The sequence below is a fragment of the Hippoglossus hippoglossus genome, chromosome 1 (genome assembly GCF_009819705.1).
Source record: "Hippoglossus hippoglossus isolate fHipHip1 chromosome 1, fHipHip1.pri, whole genome shotgun sequence".
Classification (NCBI taxonomy): Eukaryota; Metazoa; Chordata; class Actinopteri; order Pleuronectiformes; family Pleuronectidae; genus Hippoglossus; species Hippoglossus hippoglossus.
This window is the reverse complement of record NC_047151.1, coordinates 11,739,617-11,767,254: the sequence shown is the minus strand read 5'-3', so window position 1 is coordinate 11,767,254 and position 27,638 is coordinate 11,739,617. Positions and strand designations below refer to the sequence as shown.

At 40.0% G+C, this 27,638-nt stretch overlaps 1 protein-coding gene across 2 annotated transcripts in view; it reads left to right on the top strand.

Annotated features, from left to right (window-relative positions):
* The window catches only part of LOC117769814 (zeta-sarcoglycan), a 317,874-nt gene that overhangs the window by 69,786 nt on the left and 220,450 nt on the right, over positions 1-27,638 (top strand). Inside the window, exon 1 of one of the 2 annotated variants that reach the window (XM_034598960.1) lies at positions 16,799-17,147. The exons of the other annotated variant lie outside the window; for it this stretch is intronic. Within the exon in view, the coding sequence (XP_034454851.1) occupies positions 17,100-17,147 (48 nt within the window). The 5' untranslated portion in view covers positions 16,799-17,099. Of the gene's footprint in view, positions 1-16,798; positions 17,148-27,638 lie in introns of those variants that run through there. 2 annotated transcript variants of the gene reach the window in all.

Genomic DNA, 27,638 nt, shown 5'->3' with positions numbered 1-27,638 from the left:
GTGTGTCTGGGGAGGGGTGACATTTCCTGTATCACGTACCACCGCTTGTTTGATCTTCCCTCTTTCATCTTCTCAGCAAAGAAACCTGACATTACAGGGTCTCTCTCTACTCTCTTCTCGCTCCATTTTGAGTCTGGAGTGTAGCTGCTCAGGTGTGTGTGTGTGTGTGTGTGTGTGTGTCTGAGAAAGCTAAGCAGAGGGATAAATAACTGTGTCCTTTCCACCTTAGGGTGAAAGAGAGTAAAGTGTACATTCCCTCCTTCCTCACGCACCCTGCATTAGTAAAGGTGGGGGATTCAGCGGTGAGTAGTGACATCCCCTACAGGTACAGTGCAGCCACCTGTGTGTCTTTGTGTGTTATCAGTAGCTATATTACTCCATCAGATTCTCCCTGTGATCGTCTAACCTCATGACTGTGAAGGCTCATTGAGATTCAGGGGAATTGGGAAGTCTCTGAGAAGCAACGACTTCCGCATTAAACCGTAACCTTGAAATTCCCGAGCAATAAAGTGAAACAGACATTTGTAAACAGCTCCTCATTATTATAGTAATTGCTCCGTGCAGTGGGGCATTTATATGAGTGGGACAAGATAAATACAACATAGCATATGCAACAGAGGTGAGAATTGCTCTGCGGGACTGGTAATGCAGCCACGTCGGTGCTTGGTTAGAGGTGGATGAGCTGGATATTTGTGTTTTCCTTTGCAAATTTAAAAAGTCTCCAACCTGAAATCTGCACAGAGACAACAGCGACTTCTGTCTGAGCACAGGACCCCCAGCAACCACACACTCCTTCTTTAAGGGGCTCAAACATGACTCTGAGTTGCAGCCAACTACAGTTGTGCTAATCTGGAAATGAAACAGATCTAAACTCTACATGAACAAATATAAAACAGTTTACCTACTGGTCGCTGCTACATATTATAATATAGTAGTATGGGGGAAGGTGGGTATATAACAACAACCACAGTATTTGGGTGTTACAAAAGCCAATCGTCCTGTTAAGTATAAAGTACAAGCTTGAAAAAGTATTTCGTCACAAATTAAAAAAATTGTATGCACTGGTCAATTTTGAGGTTTCAGCTTCAATAACCAGTTTTCTTTCAGTGAAAGTGGAAAGAAAACAGCTAAAATAAAAATGTGGTAGTTTATTTAAATCCACTTCTTCATTTCTATTGCAACACATATCATTCAGGGCCATTTTACAAATTCAAATTGTTTTCATAATACGGAACCAAGAATTTCCTCTTTAGCAGCACTCTCATGAACCAAACCTTGTCAGAGGTTTTTTTTCCTGAGTAAAACCTTTGTCACCATGTCTAATGTCTAATATATCGACAAAATTAAACAAGACTTTAGCATCTGGCATTATCCCATAAAACATGCGTCACAAAAAAATCATGTTGCTGTTTCTTAATAAACATTTCGATCATTTTTATATTCACCTAAAGTGTCTGTTTCAATGCAGATTATGTCAAATAGTGATTCATGTTAATCTGAGGAGACAGGGTATGAGTGCTCATCCTGAACTACTTTAAGAATCAGGCATTAGACAGACAGTGTAAGCAGCGTCACACTGTCTGATGTATTCCCCCGACCAATCAAGTATTTACAATTGCAATACAATCTTTCTTTCTTGTTACTTTTTGTTCATACTACAATTGTATGTAACGCAATGCTGTCTCTGTATGAATCAAGTAGCTCTATCAAATGTAAAACATGTGATCCTTTTGTGTTGGTTGTTTGCAACACTTGCTAATGAATGCCACCTGATAAATTCCAATGCTGCAGTGTGGAATGTAGCAGTTTGTTAACCTACTTAATGGATCGTGTTTATGATGCATACAAACTGAACACAATGAGGTAAATTACATATAAGATATGATCATAATTGTATCTGGCACCTACACAGTATATGACTTCTTTCACTGGCACTGAAAATGTGGTATCCCAGTAGTAATGACATGAGTGATTATGAATCGAATCTGATCATATGTATATATAGTCAATTGAGTGTTTCTAAATTAGCACTTCTAATTTTAGTAATGAGACTGATTATGAGTTAAAGGGATTTAATCAGACTCCTCTAACATGCAGGCCTATTTCCTAAACCACCTAAACCGCTTGAGAGTCTTCTCCCTCAAAAAATACTGTGAGAGAAGATGACACAGTGACGCACACACAAACACACACACACATAGACACACACATGAAAGAAACGCATACCTGCAGGATAGCATATCCCCCAAAAAGTCTTACAATAATGGCGCTTACTTTGTAAGAGAAAAATGAACACACACACACAATCACACAGACCTAAATGTGCGCACATAAATACAGGCACACACCCTCTCACACACAGCATGGAGCAGACACACAGCTATCATGCTGTGAAAGGCTGCTGTCAGGGTGTTGTTACTGTGTCATTATGCTGTTTATATCCCTGCTGCTCACACAGCAAAATAAAAACACTATTTAGGGGACAAGGCACTGCCTCATTTTGTTTTGTCTCTCTCCTTCTTCCTCTCAACCTTCACTGTTCGGCCCAATATTCTTCTCCTCCCTCTATGTGCCCTGTCAATCTCTTATTACACCGAGCCTGTCGTTCTCTCCTCATCTCCATCCCACACAATCTCTCCCTCTCGTTCCCTTTGTCCCTTGTGAATTTCATTTTGTCAGCCCAACTAGTTGTCATTTCAGCGACTTCCTCTCCTCCTCTCTCCCTCTCTTTCTCTTTTTTTGCAATCGTTTTGCTGCCATGTGAAAAGGATAATGAGCGACTGCATGGAGAGCAATTGGTGGTCACAAGGAGAGAGAGACAAACCCAAAGGTCTGAACAGGATGAGGGACTTTTTTTGGCCACTTCAGATTTTTTATGTAACTTTGTCATAAACTTGTTAACAGACAGTTGGCACCATATACTTTATATGAAGATGAACGACATGACTGCTCTACAAATGTGAAGACAAAATGTCTGGTGGCTGGCTGCAGTGTAGGTCATAAACCCTGCCCCCTCCATGGTAGTGGATGGGACATGGGCCAAACTAAAAAGTCAAACTGCACGTCAAATAATCTTGTTCACATGCTATTTTTCAGCTTAGTTTGGTTTTAATTCAATGCTATAAAAAGAGGATGACGCATCATTACTACTGTGCAGACTCTGGCTTCAAATGCCCAAGATGGCATCGTTTGTTCATTTGGCTTCAATTCTGGATAGTGGGAGGAAGTTCTGTTGGAAATGGATACAAACGACGGCAACATATATTGTGTGCAATATATAGAGACAACATTACCACAGTTAATTATGTCAGGCATCTAGTGGATCATAGGTAACATATTTCTTTTTTAGGAGTTTTTTGGAAGTCAAGAACTTCAAACCGATTGGTCTAAGTCTCTGATCACACACCCTGCACCAATGGTCCATCGATTGGTGGAGAAAGGAGGTCCTTGTATGGGTCCGACACAAATAACTTCACATATCAACATCAACAACATCATCATGCAACAACATCAGGCGTTTGACATTGGACATTCAGACAGAAGAGCACAGCGAGGCACCAATACCAGCAATAAGAGGATCTGTATGTAGATCTTTATGTCTCAAACTTTCAAACTGTGGAGACGCATTGTCCATCTGTATATACAGTCCATAGTTTACACATGCAGCAGATTCAAAACAACTGTAGCAGACATTTGGGGATTGTGTTTTTCGGCGATCTGATTATTTAAAATCCAATATTCACTCGGTATTCTATTCTCAAACATGTCCCGAGAGTAATAGTTGTCTCTTAAGCTCTTAAACGCTCCACTGTGTTCACTAGCCACTCACTGACTTTGCTGTTTTCAAGGTTGACAGCTTGTGTACACTGGGTTTTAAGACTTCTTCACTGAAAACTCCTGCCCAGTGCAGCTGAAAACGAGCAGTCACCTTTTATATACAAGTTGTTATTGTTGACATAAAAATATTTATTATGCCTGCTCTGAGATGATAACCTCCATCTGAGTTATAAAACGGTTAAGTTGTTTTCCAAATGTAAACACCCTCCCAAGGCATAAGGGGGAAGCCACTTTCTTTCTTTTTCTTGATGCATATTAGTGAGTGTAAGTATATGACAGGAGCTTGATTGCTGTAATCTGGTGCTTAGCTGGCAAATTATATTCACTTTTATTGTTTATTGGCAGCCAAAATGTTGCTTTTCTCTGCATTGCTGAAGCCATAACATTGGCATTAAAAACCCGTCTTACACACATACACACATTGTCTCGCAATAAGCACTTGTCCTCTTACTCATCCCGCTGCCTGTGTCCCAATCTCGTAAACAAGCACACGTGCCCACACACACACACACACACACACACACAATGCCAAAACAGTCCACACTCCAGGGAGTGTGCTGGCATCTCAGCTCATTCTGTCATGATGACGTTACAGAGCCTCCCAGACACCTCTCAGACAGATTGGCTTCTCATCTTTAAGACAGCTGATAATGAATTTAAAGCACGGCCCTTGGCTTTGGCATACCTGTGGAAAGCACAATCCCAGACGATGAAAGAGGCAGACAGAGACTATGCACCTTGGCAAGACATCATAGCGGAAATGAAAACAACTCGTGACGGTGTGAGGGTAAATTGGCAGGTTTCATAAAAGCCAGCCTTTCTCCATGGCGAGGTGCTCCGAGGACTGAGATTTGATTTTCGGTGCGGCAAAACCTGGAATCTCTCAAATGACAGCTCGGTTAGAATACACAATATCGGGTTGACTCTTCCGTACGCCATCACGTATGTGTGTGTGTGTTTTGACAGTTTCCGATGAGATTCAGTTGTTTGGCTCGGTTTGGTTTCGACTACTTTCACAATATCAGCTGTCAACTACACTACAAAAACTCTGGACGCAGTGTATGGATTCTGGAGGCAGCAGAGAATGATTCTTCATATTTGACTGATGCAGAGGTGAGTTGACGAGACAGGATCAGGGTGAGAAGAGGGTGCAATGAAATTAATACATCAAATTGAAGGTCTGAGATGTCAGTGGGTATTAAAAGTTTCTAATGTCCAATTTTATTACCAATTTCTAAAACTGTGCGTTCAGGCAGTGATGCACCAAATGAGGAATCATAAATTCCAATATGAAATGTTTTATCCAGGTCAGTCACATGTAGGTGGGCTTCATACTCCCATCATTGTGTTATATTTATACTCCTTAATGTCTGCTTCTGAATGTTAAACTGGAACCCAGAAGACAAACACCTCATCTTATTGAAGTGTTGGGGTTAGAGGATCTTTCCTTTCTGATTGAAGACATCTCAATTCATCAAAGGATGTCAAGCAAATGGTTGCCGTAGCGCAAAGTGCTTCTTTTAGCGAACAACTGGAATCTGAATGGCTGGTGATTACATTCCAAAAGCACTTCATGGCATCTAAACCCATTAATCACTGCATGGGGGACAAGAGTGAACCGAATCCCTTGATATAGGACAAGTGTTTTAGAGACTGGGCTCAAGTAATACCTTCCAGTAGAATTATATGTGAGTGAGCATCAGTGCCAATCAAATAATGATAATGCTGGATGCTGTAGAGGGAGAATGTGAAGAAAATGATGGGAGGCAGGGCTAAGATACCCCCCCATTCAGAAGACCCCCCCCCCCCCACACACACACACACACACAGATATCTAAACACACATATATAACTTACCAAATAGTTTGCTAAAGCTACGTTATCTAGGTTGTCAAGCTAAGCGCAACGACGAGCCTTGCTCATACTTTTGCAACAGAAATGTCGTACGAAGTAGAGGTGTTTTCGCCTCTGGAGTTTCCTGATGGCAAGTACCATGGTCGTCCCGAGACATTTGAACTGATGGACATGGCGACTATCTCAGTCAGTGGTTCAAATGGTGTGTGTGTGAGAAAGTCTGAGGACATGGAGACGCAGGAGAGGATGGGGGACGTCTCTGAATGGTCGTTTGTTGTGGTTTAGGGTTTAGTTTCCGCATAGATTTGAAAAGGAGCCCACCCAAGAATGGTCACAGGTGGTAATGGGGCCGCCCACCTTTGATAAGAGAGTGTTAACCTTCTCAAACATATATAAATGTCATGACATAGAGACGTGACAAATGGTTGACTCTACGTAGGCATTGGCCCTGCGAAGTCCACGATGGTTTGAAACACTAAGTGGCGTTATGAGTCATGTTTTACCCATAAATTAGATTTTTGTAATAATTTGGTTAATAAATGCAACATTATTATCAGCGTGAATGTATTTAATCAAAGAGCAGTCTTTTAGGGGTTTTTTTACAGCCCCATTTTAAGTGTGCAGTATCTCTCTAAAACCAGTGCAGTTAGCCAGTCATTGTAGACAGCTACTGTGAAGACTGCACGACGAGTGGTTTGCTCTTTGAACTCGTATTGTCTGTTTTTATTTTGTTTACTGGCTTTGTTGTATTGCAGTGACTCAAACGATCACTCCACAGGTCTTCTGAATGATGAGCTTTCAATAGCTCCCTGAGCAACGTGCAGCACAAACAGCCCTGTAGCTGAGGATGGAGAGGCTATCAGACATCTAACAGCACTCTTGAACTAATTAAAATCATATCTGCCATCAGTCAGTGGTCAGTGAGCACACCCGAGTCGATGAGTCTGCTCTTTATAACCGGTGGTGGACCTATTTGATTGTGAAGCCTTCCCTAAATAACCTGATATTTGCATATATAAAAAATCTGACTGATACCCAAAAACCTTTTGATTGTCCAAGTCTTTGATTATGTTTAAAAATAGGTGTGTTTCTCCTTCCATCCAGAAATGCAGATTTGTCTTTTGGGGTTGCATCTCACCCCAGCCTTACCATTTGTTCTCTAGCAGTGTTGTGTACAATGCACAAAGCTGACCTTCAACAGACAAGAGGTGTTGTGCTGCAAACTGCTATAAACACCCCAACAGAGAGGCCTAGTCTAAATGCATTGGAAACATGTCCGAAGGATGTTCCTAAAACCCAAATGATATTGGCATGTCTTAATAGGAAATTGCTAATCCAGGAAATTGGCCAAATTCGGAAAATCCAAATGGGATACAGTTTGCTGCTTCTATGTCCTGCATCAAATTCCAAGAAAATGCAGTGTATGAAAATAAGAACATTTACCAAAATGTCAAAGCATGTCATAGTCGACAGCAACTCACATCAAAGAGCAAACAAAATGTTTAAATAAATACATTTTTTATAGGTTCCCCAGGCTTACAAGCCAACCAAGGTAATATGCAAGCTGATGTATATATTTCTGTATGGCTAGTAGGGAGAATGTGAATATTCACCATTGAAACCCTCAACAAATCTCCTTCATGGTTGTTTTTTTCCCATTAGGTAAATAAAACTAACATGTTTCCTCTCACTGAGGATTCACTCACCCACTGACTGGATAATGGCTGTACAGCACATTTATTCCCATGGTACATTAACATTATAGTTTATATTATAGAGGATTCAAGTGTCTCAAATGTCTGAATAATAACTTGCGCCATTATTAGTTTGAAGAAAGTGTAATAACGTCTTCTGTTTATCCCTTTTGAAATCGAACCGTCTCCTTTGTCTACAGCTAATAATAGAGAGACTCAGAGAAATCAAGGATGGGTTGAGTGAGAACCACAGATGCTGAAAATGTGACAGTTACTTAGGCTGAGAAAGAGAAAACAACATCAATATTGTGGAGCAGAGAGAGTGAAAGAAATGTTTTAGATGAGATTTCCACATCTTGAAAGGCAACAAAGCAGATAATGAAGTGGCCTCTTTGACCAAAATAAAAAAAACACAAGCACAGACTGTGAGAAGACTAGACCCATAAACAGGCATACACCATTATCAAGTGGATACTGGCTTTTACACACTAATCCCAGTCAAATCCCTTTGGAAAGCAATGAGACTGGCACCATCACAAGGCTATGCTGGTGCGTGTGTGTGTGCGTGTGTGTGTGTGTGTCCGTGCGTATGTGTGTGTGGAATAAAGTGGCAAAGTGATCATGCAGAGTGTAAATCCCAGAGTTGAGTGTCAACCATCCCCCAGGTTGTGTTAGTCGATTGGAACAGCGTCTCACAAACTCCTGGGGACCAAAAGCAGTAAATTTAGTCTGTCCCCAGGGGGAGAGAGAGAAGAGAGGAAGCGAGAGATGGGGGGGGCGGGGGGGGGATAGGGGACTCTGGAAGCACAAGGCTCAATTGTGAAGTGAAGAACCACGAGCAAAATAGCCTGCTGCTCATACTTCATATTTCAAATTGTACCATTCCAGAACAGGGTGTTTCAAAAACATCCCTTTTAGCCTGAGGCCAAAATGGAGCAAAATACAGATAATTTAATCCAGGCTTTTATTAACATCGGTCACAAGCAGCTCTGGATAATAAAAATAAGAGGAATAAAATAGGTGATAGTGTTGGATCACTCACTAAAAGCAATGAATAGTTTAGGAATGCTATGCTATTGCTATGCTATTAATGAAATTAAACGTAACTAGAATGAACTAGCTACTACAAATCTAGAATTTTATTTGGAGCCATACAAAAATTGATTTTTTTTCATCAAAATCCATGAATTATTTAAATAAAGAAATCAACAAAATTTACAAAAAATGCCAAACAAGGCTGAGTCTTAGTGCTGAAATCAACTGATGACGTGAAGCAAAGAAAATCCCACGTGGAAAGTAGAAGGGCTCGTGGAAACTTCATACCTGCACCAAGGCTGATTGGCCAGTTTATCACTTTATATTCCATGTACAAGTATTGAGATAAGATACAGTCTATATACCATGCACACAGAAATGTTCTGCAAACTGCTAACATCAAATGTCACGTGCTCAATACTGCATCCTTCCATTGAATTTCGTGTTAATCTCTTTTCTAGTTTTTGCATAATCCTGCAAACAAACAAACAAACTGAAAACATATGGAAAAAGGTGAAAATAATACAAAATACATTTCTTCCTTTGTCCCTATAGGTTAAAGTTTTGACTCTCCTCTAAAACACTTTTTGCTGAAATGAGAGGGAATTAAATGAGAGGATGTGGAGGAGGGAAGAAAGGGCAGCAAAGGAAAAAAACTGAAAACTGAAGTTAAAATAAAAGTTTTCAGGTCAAAGAGGGCTAACGGTGCCCTGGAAACACTCAGAGGAAAGGGGAATGAGAAGGGAGGAGAGAAACAAGGGGAAGAGATGGATGTATTTTAAAAAGAGCCAGTCCTGTCTGCCTGTGCCGCTTCCTCCTCACCCTCCACCTCAGAGGATGGTGTGATAGGGCACATAGATGAAAGAGAGACTTTGAAGAAGGAGTGATCTTTCCCTCGCTCCCTCGAAGGAGGAGGAGAGGGATCAGAGCAGAGGCCCCTGACACAGCAAGAGATGTCAAGATACATGCACACACAGTACTTTTCGCATTATGCACTTGACTTCATTTAGAAGTACTTTGGAAGGTGACTTTACACTCCATTTTATTTCGTTCGGAGCACAGCTTTCTGGAACTGACCATATGGACCATTTTTTTTACACTCTTTCACTGATGACAGCACTAAAAGTCATCTCTGCTGCTGCTGAAAGGCAACTAAGATCTTTATGCTGAAGTTGCAATATTCTTTCTTGTTTAAAAGTAGTTTCAACATACTTGGCATCAGTCGGAAGTATTGTCAAGATTTCTTCACTGTTGTTGTATCCTCATTCACTCAGCTCTAACCCTGGGTTTTCCATGTGTGTAGCGTCAGGCAGCGTGTCATCAGCGTGCCCACTGTTGTAACTACTGTATTTTCTTCGGGATATAAACTAAATGTCAGGACACTACACAATGAAGCCGTGCATCTTCCCGTCCTGTAATAACAATACAAATCTTGTCAGAAGAAATTAATGGATTCAGTCAACAGAATCGCGAGAGTGCTTTTATGTTGAAATGGGTACAGGAAGTGTTGCAAACAATTATGTTCATGACATATTTAACATATAGACATTGAAACTCTATCGTCTCACACGGCAGTGTGGCCACTCTCACCTGATAACGTGAGGAAAAGTAGAAAAGCGCAAATACAAATTTAGGTCCTCTCAGTTAATTTGTATCAAAGTCATGTCTAATATCAATAATTCTAAATCAAAGTCAAGTATTTAAGCAGTGGGAGTCAAAAAGGTCTCAAGTCATCCAATTAGAGTCTACTGGAGTCCCACTATCTGGAAACGTTGAGTTGAGGGTTGCAGGGTTGATCCATTATGCCTGGCTCTTTCTCTGTTTGTTCATGTTGTGCTGTCAACATGCAGAGTCATTTAATATCTAATGTGGCATGTGCAGCCTTTTCCCTGGTGCTTCTCCTGATGGAGAAAATGCCAAGTCCTCCGTAACTTCCTCCTACAACTCACAGCCAAAGACTCCAGCCCCCAACTATTGAAACATACTCTCTTCATGTTCAGTCATTAAATCTCCCTTTAATTACTTAACCTTTCTGCTTTTCACTGGACGACAGTACTATTCACACTCACACTATTCATAGCGGCACTCACACCTTTTGACTTCCCAACAGCGGCCATGACGTGGTGAGGTTGTAAAGTTCTAAGGTCGGCCACATGATTAATTCCCCTGAAATGTCACAGAAAAAAAGAAGAAGAAAAGAAAAGCACTGTTGGATCATCCAAGAGCGTCGTCAAACAAAGGGTTGATTGAAAAGGCTGAAATTGAAAAATATATATGATTTTAAACACATGCAATTAAATCGGTGTGTAATTAAAAAAGATCTTTCATGTTAAATTGGATTTGATTCGTCCCTGTTGCTGTTCGGAGAGTCTGTGTGGCCCAGTGATTAGAGAGTGTGTCCTCAGAGTATTTATGTTGAAGCCTTTGCCCGAGGGCATCAAACACTCTGTAGTGTCCTTCAGTGAAACCCCGAGCAACTTCCGGAGCTCCGGTCCAGCAGCTGACCATGACCTCCGACCTGTTAATGAAGGAAAGCAGATGAGTTTTCTCATGGGAGTAATTATCATTGGAGACGTTCCATGTACAATATCACCAAATATTAATCATGGCCTCATTAATTTGGAGGCACTAGTACAATAACTATAAATAACTGCAGCCATTACTGAGACCTACAGAAACTTGGATCACTCTGGAGTTTACATTGTGCAGCCCAATCTCAGATCAGACTGTGAATTATGATACAGCACGAAAGTAATTTGCTTTATAACACGAAAGAGAAAGACTTTTGCTGATGGTACAATAAAAATAGTCAGTTTAACAGACAGTAACACACTAAGAAATTTATATTTTTTAAATTATTTTGTAGAAATGCCAGTAGAATTTATAATTGTTGGTGGAAGTTACTTGTTAAAATAATAATGGGTAATAACCATCTAATGTATATAAAGATGGACGACACGACTCAACTCATCTCCCCAAAACTGAAGCCAAAATCTCACCATCACCACCTAGTGGCTGGCTGCGGAATAGGTCACAAACCCTGCCTCCTCCATGTAAGTGGATGGGACATGGACCAAACTAAAAAGTCAAATTAGAGTGGCAATATTTTTTTTTTCGAAAGATAGTTTTTGTTATATTTGAGAAAGTTCACACTGATGTTTGTTCAAGTGTTCATGTTTTGGTTAAATTTGCTTTTGATCAGTCATTTGATGATATAATTGTATTGATTGGTAGCTGCTGGCTCCAAATACACAGGTTGGCAGCATTTGTACTCAGGATATTTTGGCCAAATTTTTGGATAGTGGGAGGAAATGGAGATAAGTTGTCCATCTTTATAGACAGTCTATAACAATAACACAGATTACATGTCACAATAATAGTATTAGGGACTACAATTCTGGCATTGCATTGCAATATTGCTCTGTTGCTTTAAAACTTTGGGACTTGGGTTGCTGCTACTAGGAATTATATGAGACATGTGTTATCAGTTTCATATCTTTGCCAGTCAACACACACGCAACATGTGAGCAGGAAGTATCTGGCGATGAGGTAGGCAGCTGGTCCCTACCAAAAGAGGAGGAATATGTATCATGGTAATTCCAGTAGTATTTATATTTAATACAGAATACAGATTATGCTACTTAATACAAATTGATATTGAATTACTTGTCCCACACTGAGCATAATTGATATATGACCATGGCGTATGTATCCGTGTGTGTATGTGTTTGTGTGTGTTTGAGAGAGAGAGAGAGATAAAAGGGGAGGAGTGAGAGAGCAAGCTCGTAGTTGTTGACCTTTTATGCATCTGACTTTGATTTATGAAGACAGCACACACATTTCATTGATAAAGATTCAAGGCAACTTTCATGATGAGAGTCAACATACACAGCAGGTAGCTTCCTTCCTTTTATCATTTTGCACACACACACACACACACACACACACACACACACACACACAAGCCATCTTGAGGAATAGATCAATGGGGTTTCAGTAACAGAGGGTCGATAAGTCTCCAGATAATCACATCTCAGGTTGTTATGTATTGGTGTGTGGGGTGGATTGAGATTAAAGTGGACTATGGATGATTGCATTTTGGGTGGAAGATTATGTTTTGCACCAATTGACATGCAACATGTCACTGTGTGTGAGTATGTGTGTGGAGACTTTGGATTCAGTTACCACTGGGTCCCAAGGGGATACAAGAAGAAAGAATTAATGCAGGGGAGTTGAAAGGCTGAAGATTAAAAAAGGAAAAAAAGAAAACTTAACTCTTCTCTTATAAATGACTTTTCCTCAGTTCCCTTTTTCTCTTCTTTCAATTCTCTTCCTTTGTCTTCCACATTCCTGTCTTCACATCTCTGAACTGTTGGTCATATTGCAGCGAGGATGTATTTTTCACTTGCACCATGAATGAAGACAAGATGATGCAGACTAGGACTGAAATAGACCAAGGAGGTGACTAAGAAAATAATAATGGGCAGTGCCAGAGAGCAGCAGATAACTCAAACCAATAACTCACGAACAATTTATCACAAGAGTCCCCTCAAATCCAATGAACTTAAACCACATTTCACACACTCATAGATATTATATCCATAAATTATTCTCTGAAAAAACAGTGAAAATTCCCCTTTGCAATGTTAAAATAGTGGATCCGCACCAAAATGTATATGACACATACCACATCCTTCCGCCAAGTTTCCTTGAAATCCTTTCAGTTGTTTTTTTGTGTGTAATCTTGCTTACAAACCAACCAACAAACATAATCTCCTTGGTAGGTAGTCGATAGAAAACTTTACAAAACCAACCAATCAGACATTACATATAGTATTATGGCTTCTTTACTCAAAATCTCTAAAAAGAACAATGAATAAAAGATTTTCCACCAGTGCGTTGTTTCATTGGAAGCGTGCTCATCCATTTGTCCAGATATTTGCATCAGGATGTGAAGCCAGCCTGGTGACTTTTAGGAGAGACCATCACATCAGTAATTACATTTTCCTTTTAGATCTCTTCGTATATCCCTTTGATTGTACTGGAGTGGCCACTGTGCGTGACATCTGGTCTGCTTGCTTAGAAAACAAGACAAACACAACACAATATGAAAATAAAATGGAATAGAGGGCGGCTGTGGCTCAGGAGGTAGAGCGAGTCATCCACTGACAAGAGGGTTTACAGTTCGATCCCAGTCACCCCTGTGCCAAAGTATCAATGGGCACGATACTGAGACCCAAGTTGCCCATGACAGCAGTGCCGACAGCGTTTTAAGTGATGTATGATAGAGACAGTGCTGTACAGAGATGCAATGTGTATGAATGGGCGAATGGCAAATGTAAACTAGGACAATAGGTGGATGTATGTAGTTATGGGGTAATTGTGTGTACAGGTATCAGGTAGTGATTATTGTGACAAGATGCTTCATGCAAATTAGATTGAAGAGTATTAGAAATAAGTCAGATAGTCAATGTGCACATACAATATGTATATGTAAGATATACAAGAGTTAAAAATGAGCAGAATAGAGGACAAAGTGAAACTGGTGACTGAGTGGACATCTCATGCTATTCTATTATTTTCTCCTATTACCTGTTTGATTTCTGATGCGCTTGCTGCACATGTGTAGCACGGAGTGAGCACTGTTTCCCCCTGTCTGTGAATGTGTTTGTGTGTGAATGTGTGAGTGCACTGCAGTGCTGCAGTCCAGCTGATAGCCGATCACTCTGTGTTTTCCTTTTTGTGTATTTCCTGAATCCTTCCAATGAGAGGAGAGAGAGAGAGAGGTGAGAGAGAGAGGGAGAGAGATAACTCTGATTTATTCAGTGGAGCTTCAGGAGGTAGAGTGTGAAAGTCGATTTTTTCAAAGTTTATTTGCTTATGCAACAGCTTCATACTCTGATCTTCATCATCCTAAACTTGGCTGAATAGGAAAGTGTAAACCTACAGATTGCCGGCTTAAGAGTTTAGTCGTGTGAGCGCTAAGTTGTTGTTCTTGCCTGAGCGTCTTTTTGTGTGCATTCCAATATATGTGCTGTGAGCTTGTAAATGCATATGTACGGATGTGTCTTTAAGGTGAATAATAAATTTTTTCGTAAAACACTGGATACGGCCCTGTGCTTCCAAGCTTCGCTCACTGGAGTTCAATTACTGGGTTTCCTCTGGCTCACGTTTTATCACTGAATAAGTAGTTGTGATACTTTCGCTGTCGAGAGAGAGAGAGAGAGAGAGAGAGAGAGAGAGAGACACTGTGTGTGGTCAGATTCATAGAGAAGCCAGGGAACATGTGGAGAACATGACATGTATAAAAAAAACAGGCACGGATGCCTGCAAAGGATTGTTGAGGTACAGCTGGTAGTCACACACATTCACAAAACACAGGTGCACACCCATTACTTTTGTCATTTTCTCGTTAAAAAGCACGCACACACACAATGCCTCTGAACCAATAACTTGTTTTCACCTATTGTAATGTTGCTACACTGACTTTGCTGTAAAACCAAATGGAGCACTTTGACTGAGAAACCTGGTAATGTTTTTTTTTTTTTGTATTTATATAGTGCTTTTCTAGTCTTGATGACCACTCAAAGCTCTTTAGAGTACAGTTTTACATTCACCCATTCACACACACATTCATACAGTGCATCTATCAGCAGCACTTGGTTGTTCTATGAGGGGCAATTCAGGGTCCAGCATCTTGCCCAAGGACACTTCGGCATGCAGATTGGGAAGACTGGGGATCAAACTGCCGACCGTCAGGTTGGAGGACGAACGCTCTACACCTCAGCCACAGCCGCCCCATTGAACAACGCCTGAAGCAAAACTGGGGGAAAACATTCAAGTCTGAGTTGAGTGATATTTAGTCCGCAAGTGATGCTGTCGTAAGCACAGTGTTTGTCTTGTAAAGTTCCTGTAAGATGAAAGACTTCAAGGGATTTCCTCTTCACCAGTGACATTTATTGAAATTTCCATGTTTGAGCAAATGTCAGGCAACCAAGAGCGATAGGTTTGGGCAAATGCATTTGATCTTTTTCTTTAGACCCATTTGACTTCGAAATTCATTATGATTGGCTGGTTGGAAACTCAAATGATGATAGTAATTTGAAATGGTTGTATATAAGGTCTACCATGATATAGTATTCATTATCACAGAACTTTCATCTGAACATCACATTATTAATAAGATAATAAAACAAAGGTTAATACTTATTAGATGGGGAACATGGTAACATGGGTTTCATTTATCTTTTGACTATGGTAGCTGGATATTTCCTTTCCTCCCCTTGGCTAAAACATGGAAATTACTGTTCAACTTTTGCATTTGAAGGATGCACATTCTCACAGGGTAAACTATATCTGTCCTTGCAGTAAATAAACACATACTGTATGTGAAATACATGGTTTACAGTTTTGAATCAGTCACTCTAGCCATTGCATCCATCTTGAAGGATTTAGTAAAGGAAGTCTATATTTTGCATGCATCAGCATATTTGGTTTAAGCTTAAAACGTATCTATTTGTCTCCCACTTTTCTGTAATTTATTTTTCCAGGAAATAGATTGGAGTTAAATTTCCGGTAATCCAGTTTCCAGGGATTAAACAATTGTGGGAGGAAAACAGAGAAATGGGAAATGGAGAAGCAGAAGAAAAGAGGATTGTATGAAAGCTTAAGTAAGATAAGGAATAGACAATCACTACCCATGCTTCCCCATTAGATTGGAGCCTTGTGCTGTATAGGTTTTTAATTTGCATGGATAGTGCATAGAATTAGAATGATCAAATACTTGGTACCGTCTAAGATATACGCAACTCACTAAACTGATAACATGAAAAACGTTAATTCATCAAGATAAAAGTGTAGACGGCAATGCTGGAAAAGAAAGCCTGATGTTTCTTGTTCAGAACATGGAGGAGAGTTACTGTGAATCAGACATGACCTGTTGTTTTCAAGTTACACAACAGCTGTGATCTGAGGTGGGGCGGCTAAATCCACGTGCCACAGAATGGACGGTTTTCTGTTTCATCTTACCGCCACTCCTTCTCTACACTGTACCTCCTTCTTGTGAGATTTAGTATTGTGTTTTTGACACCTTAATACAAATAATAAAAAAGTGTAACAGAAAAAGGTTTTAATAAGAGGGCCTTATTATTGTTAATATTAATTAATTAAATGATCAAATAAGATGCCAAATTTTGTTTTGCCTTATACTGATAATTATGATATAGTTATTATTATTATAAGTTAAATTCTACTGCTTGATCTACTTATTTATACTTTACCTCTTTTAATACTACTATTACTACTACTACTACTACAGGTCCTCTCACACACACTGAGCACAGACCCTGTTGGTCACACAGACCTCAGATGACAAGCTCCTAACCTGAGCTGGTGGACTGTAGTTATAAAACAGGACAATAAGAATACCAAACATGGTGGAGGGCGAGAGGACAGACTCTGAGGACGAGGACAGACTCTGAGGACGAGGACAGACTCTGAGGACGAGGACTGGGCTGAATCTTATGCAGGAGGAGTACAGTTATTCTCTAGTTGTGGAGGCTGACAGCCCTGTTTGCGTCTTTAGCATCTCCAGCTAACGACACACCTGTGACACCACAAGCTCCATTAGCCAGTGCTAACTTCGGAGAGCAAGTTTGGAAATATGGCGCCAAAGAAGTAATGTTTGAGCAGATTCCTCAGCACAGAACCAGGAACTCCAGGTTCAAGGTAAGACTGCTGAGGTTGGTGAACCGAGTTAATAGCTTGTTTGTTTAATGGGCAGTGCTACACGGCTGTATGCTAGTTAGCCCTAACCCTAACACTTGAAGAAAGACTATATACGATATCGTGGAGGATTTTTTATTGTGATAAGCAGAAGAAAGAAGAAGCATATACTATGTGAGTACGAGGATAGGAAGTTGTACTATCCACTTAAACATACAAAAGAAATGTATGCACCATAACCTGCCCAGGCAAATTATTAGATACTTGGATAGGAAGTTATTATTCAGGTTAGATGAAAGAGAGGAACCATGAGAAGGAAGGGATCAATCAACAGAGGAGAGGGTGGAATGATTACAAATTAACAACAAAAAGAGAGGAGAGAAAAAGAAGTTGGCGGAGGAGTGGGAATTAGAGGAATGAAGGGGAATAGGCGAGCGAGAGAGTAAAGGAGGTGACCAGAGAAGAAGGAGAAGGAAGACGGGAGCGGAAGAAGAAAGATAAATGAGAGGGAATAGCTAAGAAAGAGTTACTGTGATTCATGTCAGTGGAGCTGCTCTGCATCATCCCGTATTCAGCCGCTCATGATCTACCACTGCCTCAGACAAGTGTGTGTGTGTTTGGGAGTGGGTGTCAACACTGTATATTGTGTGTGCTCTCTGAGGAGACGGTGCCAAGGTTTGGATAGGGATACAGATAAAGACAGGGGAGATGAGGTTGTAAGTCACACACACACACACAGACACACACACACACACACACACACACACACACACACACACACACACACACAGACCATCACATGCAGTTCGACCTTGACTTCTGCTGCTCCCCTCCACCTCTCATGAACATGTCGTGCATTATTCTCCTGCCGCTGAAAAGCGATGCTTATCTACTTTACAGCAGATAACGGAGAGCACGAGAGAGAGAGAGCGAGGGAGCGGGAAAACAAGGAGATATCAAATGTGAGAGGGAGAAATGAAGAGAGAGAAATAAGAGGGGTTACAGCCAGAGAGCAAGAGAGGAGGAGGGATAGAAGAATGGAACCTAGAGGGGTCTGAATAATAGATAATATACCCAAATAATAAATAGTGAGATGAGCAAAACCTATGTGCTGCTGAGTGTGTCTTACAATTGTTAATTTGGTAAAGGAGAAGCACAGCAGCACTGGGTGTTGAACCTCACATTTATTTAGCTGCACCAATAAAAATATGCCCAAAGCAGTAACTGTTAAATACCAACAGCCAGCATCCATTGACTGGTTGGATTCAAAACCCTGGTAAGTTATTCTTTGCCGGTCGATCAGATTTCAAGCGGTGCTTCAACTACTTGGAACGACATTTTTCTCCAGAAAACAATTGTGTAAGGTATTTACCCATTCTATATTTACTTAATATATTAAGAGCACATTTATTTTATTTTAAAATAACTCTGATCAAGTCCTCTCACTCATATTCGAACCGTAATGACGTGTTTCAAATTCAAAATATCCAGTCTAGAAGTGCATTGAACTATTATCCCCAACGATAATCATTCAATAATCTGAATGGAGGTAAAAGTCTGAAATACTTATGATGTTGATTTGAAGTCATGTCGTCCAGCCCTACCCTCTTGACCTGTCAGTAAAGAAAGCCAAGTGTTCAATGTCGTCTGACTGTGGGGGAGGTACTTGGACACATTCAAATGAATTGCATGGGATTTAAAATTCATTCTAACTTGATATTTGGAAAAAAGTGACAGCCTTAACCCTGATTTTGTCATTGGGGCTTGGACTTTTTAACAACATCCTACGTTTTAAACTTTGTATGTGAAGTCTGAATGATGTGAGTGTTCACAAGACAGGGACAGACAGACAATGTCCAATTGATGTCTAATTCATGCTGTAGGAGTTCAGTTTTGGATTATAAGCCACATTATCTCAGTCCTTTAACAGTTTCTTGTGCTCTCTTATGACTTTTATGGGTCCGTGAACTTTATTGAAATTTTATATGAAATTACTCTATACTTTTTAATGAAAAAATGTATGTGAATTTGAAAAGATCTTTCAAATTCTTTGTTGTAGGCTACTGAGACATTTTTATAATATTTCCAGAGCAAAATATTAAAACATAGATATCATTTAGCAAATAATTGTCAAAATTTGACTTATCCTCATACCTACGAGGGAACTAACAGTTTTCACACAGTGCATATGCCATGTGTCCTCTCTGTGTCCTCTCCAGGATAATCCCATGACCAACCATTTCCTTCTGCTCTATTCATCATTGCTACAGAGATCAAGCCTGGAGATAGCACATTCGTGTGGTCTCCATGTACAGTACAGTATGTCCTTGTGAAATGTCATAGTGTCCTTGAGCAAGGCACAAAATGCATCATGGAGTATTCTTGCAGCATACTTTACTCCAGATTTCTAGCAATGCTGCCTTTTTAAATTCAATGTCTTTGTGTGTGTTCTTCATCTGTGGACAGTGTCGGAGTAGTTTATCATGGCCAGTGCAGAGTTAACTCTGCATCGTGCTGTTTGGAGTGGGAGTGTGCACAGAAGTACCCAATTATGCAAAATATCCAAAATTACTAACTACACTGAGCATGATACAGCACTCAAACATTGTGAATAGCATTTGCACTGCTGCATGAGGACGTGTGTGCATATGTGTGTGACCAGCCCCTTCCTACACTAGCTCTAATAATAAACGTATTATCCATTGTGACTCACTCTAACGCCAACTCTGACATGCTGACTCATACACATCAAACTCCACCTGCACAAGTTGCTTCTCACTTTCAAATACCAGTAACTTCTTCAGACCTTGTGCTGCCGGCTGATGGCTAAAGGTGCTGTGGAATTTGCTGGAGTGAAGTGAAACTAATTTGTCAGGAAGTCATTAGTCCTTTGGCTGAAGAAAATGCTGTGTTTTCTCACAATAGGACTCAATGCAAGGAGTTCAACAGTCCCTCGGTCAAATCAGTCTTGGGTCTTCTCCAGATAAAATAGTGCAACTCATTAAGACTTCGATTGTCCTCTGGCGAGAGTTTCCTCATGAGAAAATAGGACTAATTTGTTAGGTCTGCTGCCTTTTCCAAAGCTCTACCTATTATTTATTCATCTAAAATGGTACTAATTTATTAAGATTTCAATAGTCCCTCAGCTAAAGAAGATCAGGCTTTTCTTGGAATAAAGTGAGACTGATTTATGACAACTCAGCCAAAGCCAAACTGTTCAGTGCATTGAAAATTAAAGTCCCACTACTGATATGGATTTTTTGGGGGTGGATGCTGATTCCCATACTTAATATAGCCATAACATACATCAACAGTTGTGATGAACAGCAGCGGTTTTCTAATACAAAACTAGCATTGTAAACCTATTATTTTGTCTAATACTGTATTTAAATTGTGTCTTAATTACCCGTTTGTTACCTTTTAGTATCACACAATGACTATGAAAGTGATCACTACACTACACTACTCTATTTCCAACTTCTCATTGTGACAATCGTCCATTGTTTAGAGGAACCTCATCCACCTCCCACAACATAATGCTGCTCATTGTTTATTTATCCTGTTTAATGTTTCATATTCTTTCAGGCTGAAAAATTTAATATAATCACTAAACAAACGAAAAAGGAGTATGAGCTAAGAAACACGCCCAAACTAGTTAAATGTAGACACACACACACACACACACACACACACACACACACACACACACACAAACTAATTGTGCAGTGCTGACTCCTGGAGATTAGAGGAGAATAATAATCCTATTATCCTGTTGTCTTTGCCTCATGTCTTCTATTACACTTGACAAGAGCAGAATGGCCGGATGTTGTGTGTGAGTGTGTGATAGGGAAATAGGGAAAGCATCCGCAGTTTGTCAGCGTGTGTGTGTTTTACTGAGTGTTTGCTGTCCTTGGATGTGTACATGGTACTTGCATGAGTGTGTGTTTTTCTGACCCTCAGTTTGTACACATGCGACAGCAAGTACATACACTGCAAACAAACAGGGAGACAAACAAGTCAAACACATACACACAACAGTCACATTTTTTTGCAAAAGGAAACAAAGCAGACAAACAAAAATGAACAACTAGCAATTATAGTGCTTACCTTTGTCAAAGTCAAACAACCCTATGTCCCTTTAGCTCGTATCACAGAAAAATAAATGAAAAGGGAAGTATAGCATAAATGTCAGGGTTGTTTTTTTTTTTAACAAAAAGATTAAATACTTATTTCCTGACACATTGACAACAACGCTCAATTTATCAGCCTTCATCCTGGATCTGCTTTAACAATATCTACAGCTAAGTGTTATGGATTCCTCTCTGGCCCATGATCCATCCCTCCACCAGGTTTGGTGACAATGGTTTTTGTACATTTTGCATAATCCTGCTGTTAAAGAAACAAACCAGACAGTCGCTAATGCACAATGTGAATGTGTTTTCTATGTGTGTCTGTGTACTTGTACTTATAGGACATTTTTGGAAAGTGAGGACATTTTGGCTGGTCCTCATTTTTTCAAAGGGTTGTTAGAGGGTTAAGACTTGGTTGTCGGGTAAGGTATTTCGTTGTGATGGTTAAGGTTATGCATTATGCCAATGAGTGTCCTCACTTAGATAGAAGTACAGTATAGATAGCGTGCGTGTGTGTGTGTTTATGGCCCAGTAGCTAATGGTTTAATTGCTATAGATGAATATATAGGGCCATAATAGAGTCAATGGAAAATCAATAGTTGTCATAAGATGGACTTAGATGTGGGCTCTAAAAGCGCTCAAATGTGTTTTTCCTCTCTCTCTCCATGTCCATCCCTCGTTTCTCTGACCCTCCATCTTCTTTCTCTTCACATCTTACCTAACCCCACTTCACTATCTGCACCTCTCTCTCCTGTTTTTTTTATTCAGTGGTCGTATTAAGTTTGGTTACCCTATTATATTTCTTACTCTAGTCCCTCTTCCACTTTAACATTATCACTGGTCTTTCTTCTGTGTGTGTTGTGTTTTCCACTTCGTACACATATGTTTTTGACTGGTTGGTTTCCAATGCGAATGTTTGCAATGTCTACATGACTCATTGGGAGAAAAAAGGAAAGGCAAACCTCTCCCTCGCGCTCTCTTTCTCTGTCTGTCTCATACACACGCGCACACACATATACACACACACTGACATACACACACAAACACACACACACACACACACATACACACAGAACAATTACCTGTGAAGGTGCAGGTGGTAATGACCTAATACTTGACACTTGCAGTTAAGTGTTGACCTATTGGCCCCGGAGCTTCTTGCTGTAGCTGCTTCTTAATGACTTTATCTTCCTCCCTGGTCTGTATCCCTCCCTCCCTGTCTCTCCCTCTCTCTACTTCTATCAGCTCTGACCTCTACCTCCCTTTCTCCCCCCCCCCCCCCCCCCTTTGTTTTATCCACACAGCAGCATCTGTCGCCTTCCTATTACCCTCCTCCAACTAAATCAAATACCAACTGTCATTGAATTTCTATGTGTGAACTTACACACTCATGTCCACAGTAAAACTGCTGAAGCTGTACACACCGTCAGGCTCAGTTAGAAGTAGTTTTCTGGCTTCTAACCAGACAGATCACTGTTTTTCCTGTGTAGCATCAATACTATTAGACAATTCCCTAGACAATACTTCTTTGTTGGAATCGGTTTCCATAGTAATCCTGTGTTTTCCACAGAATCCTGTTGATGAGGGTTGATTATCGGCTGTTGAACATGCAGGTAGCATGTTCTTGTGTGCCCCTGAATGACAGGTACACAGAGATGGCCCGTGTTGCGTCGAGGTCTACCTGCCATGGGCTGTAATAACTAGGAGAGAGAGAGAGTGGGGCAAGTATCGACGATGGCTTGAACATTGTAAAACACTACATTGGAGATGTAATTATTTTTTGAATTATGAAGAAACTGTGGCAGGACAAATTTGACTGTGGCGGGTCGCAACTGATAATCCACAACAGTCCATTGTGACTACAGTAATTTAGCACAATTAAACACTTAGTGCACTATACAGTTAATAAGGGTGATTGCAGCCTTAATCAGTCATGATAGTTGTGGTTTCTCACGGCAGTGGGAAGTTAAATTAAAAAAACCTAACTGCTTGTGGGTAAATATAGTCTTTCAGTCCCTCATTTTGTAATTTTCTCACACTTAGCCCAAACCCTAAAAGCCACCAGGAGGCATTACTGAAGATGCACTTGTGTGAGGATCTCTTAACAACCTTTTCATTTGCCATCAGTAAATGTCACTTCAATTTTTGTCTGCTTGCTCTTGCTTGTGTGTTATAGTCAGATTTTTGCACTCCTATTCCTGTATGTTAGTATGTGTATAATTATCTGTGTACAGTATGTGTGCAGCAGTATGCTAAACAGACAATGCCTACCATAATGATTTGTCCCTAATGTGAGAGAGAGCTGGCAATGTGGACTGCTTGTCGCTTTGCCTCAGTTGCTTCGTGCTACAGTTTCCTCAGGCCAGCACACATTTGGGACATATTGGGTTGAGGGCTGGTGGGCTTGGACTATGGGGCAGAGGGGAAAGCAGATAACTGCCTCCCCTGCTGTCTCCCATAATAAACAGTCTAGACATAGCTAATGGTTTTCAGATGAAATGAAGGAACTGCAAGATTTCATGCACCAGCATGCTTGTGTGTATGTGTGTGTGTCTGTCTGTTTGTGTTTGTGTGTTTAGTACAAGGCACGATTTTATAGTACCATGTAACGATTGTAAAAGGAGACAGTTTAATCTCCACACCTTGTTGAAATGTGTTCCCTCGTCTCCTTCGTCCTACTACTGTTTGTCCTTCCTACTCTCTTTCAAATCCCATACTTCCTCTCCCTCCTGTGTTTCATCAGCTAAAAGCAAATGGTGACTCACTAATTGACACCTGATGCACTGACATGACATAAACTTGTTTTTGTTGTTTTCTCCTCTTACCATTAAGTGCTTTTAAATGAACAAAGAGGCCTATTATATTACAATTTGAAACTTTATGGGATAGTTCACCCCAAAATGAAAATCACTCATTATCTACTCACCACTATGCCGATGGAAGGGTGTGTTCTAGTCAACAAAACACTTTACTCCTTGAGTAGATAATGAGTGAATCCCCTTAAGGCTGTGAGACTGGCTATTGCTTCTACAACTGGAGCATAAATATTGATTTGCTTTATAGTTTAGTATCATATTTCTCCAGTGATATCACCACCACACATACATATATCACCACTTGATAGATGTATCGTGCATAATTGTCCATATCATGCATAGATTACATCCCCCACTGTGACTGTTTTGTACTTTGTGATATGAGTGGAGAGGATAACATGAACTGCATCATTATGTCTTCACTCTCAACCGTCGTCATAAACTTTGGCATCAGAAAGTTATAGAGCCACACTCATGTATGATCTTGATATGAAAAGATGTGTTTTATAGGATAAACAATGCATAATAAAAATTGACTATTTTGAGTGCAACATGAAACGGTTGCATGGAAACTGTCTCTTCTTTTATAATTGATGGTTATAGTTTGCTTACCTTTTATATGTACCCCCTGGCCAGAGTATAAAAAACGAAATGAGTCAAACCAGCAGCATGACCTGACTTCTGTGAAGGCCTGTATTTACTTTGTGTATAGTATAGATTGAGTCTGGTATATAGAAAACCCCAGGTGGTCCCCAGTGTCATTATCTACCTTAGAGGCAGACATGTATCTGCTGAGTAAATATTAGGCTGCTTGGACAGGCATGCAGCGGTTGTCATGGTAACTGACCATATGGGATGCTGGAAACTAGATGCCATATTTAGAGTCAGAGCCATTTGCGAGACATTTTTTCCTGTTGCAGTGATTGACTGAGAAATTGATGGTACCACTGAGTAACTAGGTGTGAGTGTGCAAAATGCATAAATGCACATTAGGATGGGTTTGTGCTGACAGTCAGTTTGCTGACATCTTGAACACGATGCACTTTTTGGGCACATGTGTGAGGACACGTGTGTTTGTATGTGTTTTCAGTCACTTCCCAGGAAACCTGCTGAAATGACAACTGTGAATAAACTGTAGTTCTGCTGATTCTCACTTTACTTGCTACTTTCTTTGTCTTCCTGTTAAGATATTGCAGAAACTGGGCCAGTTCTACAGGGGCTGAACAGATGGACTGTCAGGACTCCTCACTCTCTTTTCCTAAAGTCACTCTTCTTTATTAGCATAAATGAGCTCTAATGACAAAGCAGGTAAACAGTGTTTGAAAAAAAATAATAACACAAAATAACTGGTAGGCCAATGCAGCAGTAAGGTGAACATAAATAATGTTTAATGTCTGTATACGCACCAATTAAAAAACACAACACATCCAATTAGTGCATCTGCACCAAAACACAGCATCAGATGTGTATAAAGAGTGAGACCAAGAGAGGCAAAGACTGCCAGGCAGCCAGAGAAAAGGGATGGGAGGGAGGAATGGTGGTATTGTGAAGGTTGGAAACCAATTATCTACTAACAGTGGGTTTTCCTTAGGGACCACTCCAAGACCAGCATGGGAAGCCGTGTGTGCCATTGTCTGTGTGTGTGTTTGTATAGGTCTTAGTCTGAATCTGTGTCTGGACAGGGAAGCTTTGGAAATTATAAAGTAAATGTTCCCACTCGGCTGTTAGAGATTGAATCAGGGAAGAGAGACGAAGTGTATTAGAGTGTTTTCTTATTGTCAACACATTGTTTAAAGAGTTCAAAAATAGATCCTAATAAGTAATGCTTTTGTTGCCTTAACCTGAGATAGTTTATAATTTTTTATTTATTTAGCCCTTTCTTTGTCCAAATAGTAGCTGACATGACGTTTAGGCAGTATAGTGGTAAGTTGGAAAGAAGATGATTGGCTGCCGGTTTTGTCATCATCCTGTGCCATTGGATTGTGTGGAAAACGAGATAGAGAGCTTTGGTTGCAAACAAACAAACAGCTGAATTTTCAGCACCCAACGAAGAGGAGAAGGAGTTGGCAGAAAAGTCAGAAAAGGTCAATCCTCAAATTTCGTTAGACAACATAATACAAGAAATCTCCTCTATCACAGCAAACCAAATCACATCTAAAATATGAGACAATCAAAAGATGTGCATCCTCTGCAAACATGTGACTCATCAAATATATGTGGGAATGATTAAGATTATATATCTATTTTTTAACTGTTACCTTCACAGTAAAACGCCTCTGTGCTAATTGAAATATGTTCTAGTCATACAGTTAAGAGGTGCAGTACAAGCTGCCATACGGTTACGACAACAGTGTTTTACCCCTCAAGGAACATTTATATTCAGACTTTAGGAAATGCAATATCATGATGTATGCTGTTTATGTCCTCGTTTCAAATTAGAAATTTAACTATTCTGTTTTTATGTTTTCTGATGTAAGATATTATAGTATAGTTCCTTATCCTTCACAAATTCATCTTGCGACAACATTCCCATATCTTTAGCTTCCATATAAATGCCTAAAACTAAATATAGATTCTTACAGAAATTTTCAGCCACATTTGTAAGCACTTAGCTTGTTTTCCTAGCATTGCCAAAATGGATTTGACGCAACGACACCAACACCTAATGTGTGCTTGACCGTTAAAACTTGATTTAGCGTGGTATGAGGAGAGGGTGTTAACAGAGAGTTTTACTGTTATATTGACAATCTGGAGTCCTGAGTAGAGGACACAGTGTGCCAGACACAGTCAGCCATATTGACTCTATAAAACCTGTTTATGAGCCCTGTAAACTTACTTGAAAATAACAGTGGGAGATGATGGAGAAGGTTTCTGTCTGCATATGAATGGAGACTAGGGCCTGTGTGAGTGTGGTAAACAGAAGGAGGCTTTATGTGTTTACGCATTTGGGCAGTTAGATGCAGTTATGTGTGTTGAAGATTATGTCTTTGTGTATGAGTGTGTGTGTGGCTGTCTGAAAGTTTAACATTCCAAACAACCACTTCTTTACTTTCCTCACTTTCAGACAACTGGGGGAGGGATGAATTAGTGATGATTAGCAATGAATTAACAATGCCCAACTTTCATTTGGGTTTGAGCTTCATTTTACTTCATTAGTGTAATATCTAAAAAGGAACTGAGCAGTATTTCTATGTAAAATTATAGATGCATGATTTTTATTCCTTAACATAAAATAACGTTAAGGTGTTAACGTTACAAAAACCTGTTTGATAACAACTGGTCTTATTGGATTAAAGGACGTGTGTGTAGGATTTAAGAGGATCTATTGACAGAAATAGAATAAAATATTCATAATTATGTTTTCATTAGTGTGAATTTGAATCCTAGAACTTTCTTGATCTTGTTACCATAGAACGAGGCCTATCTATCTACTGAATGAGCAGGTCCTCCATAATTCACTGCTACGTTTCCACAGCAGACAAACCAAATACTGGCTTTAGAGAGGGTCTATCATATTTGTATGGTAGCTAAAGGCCTCCATGGAGGGG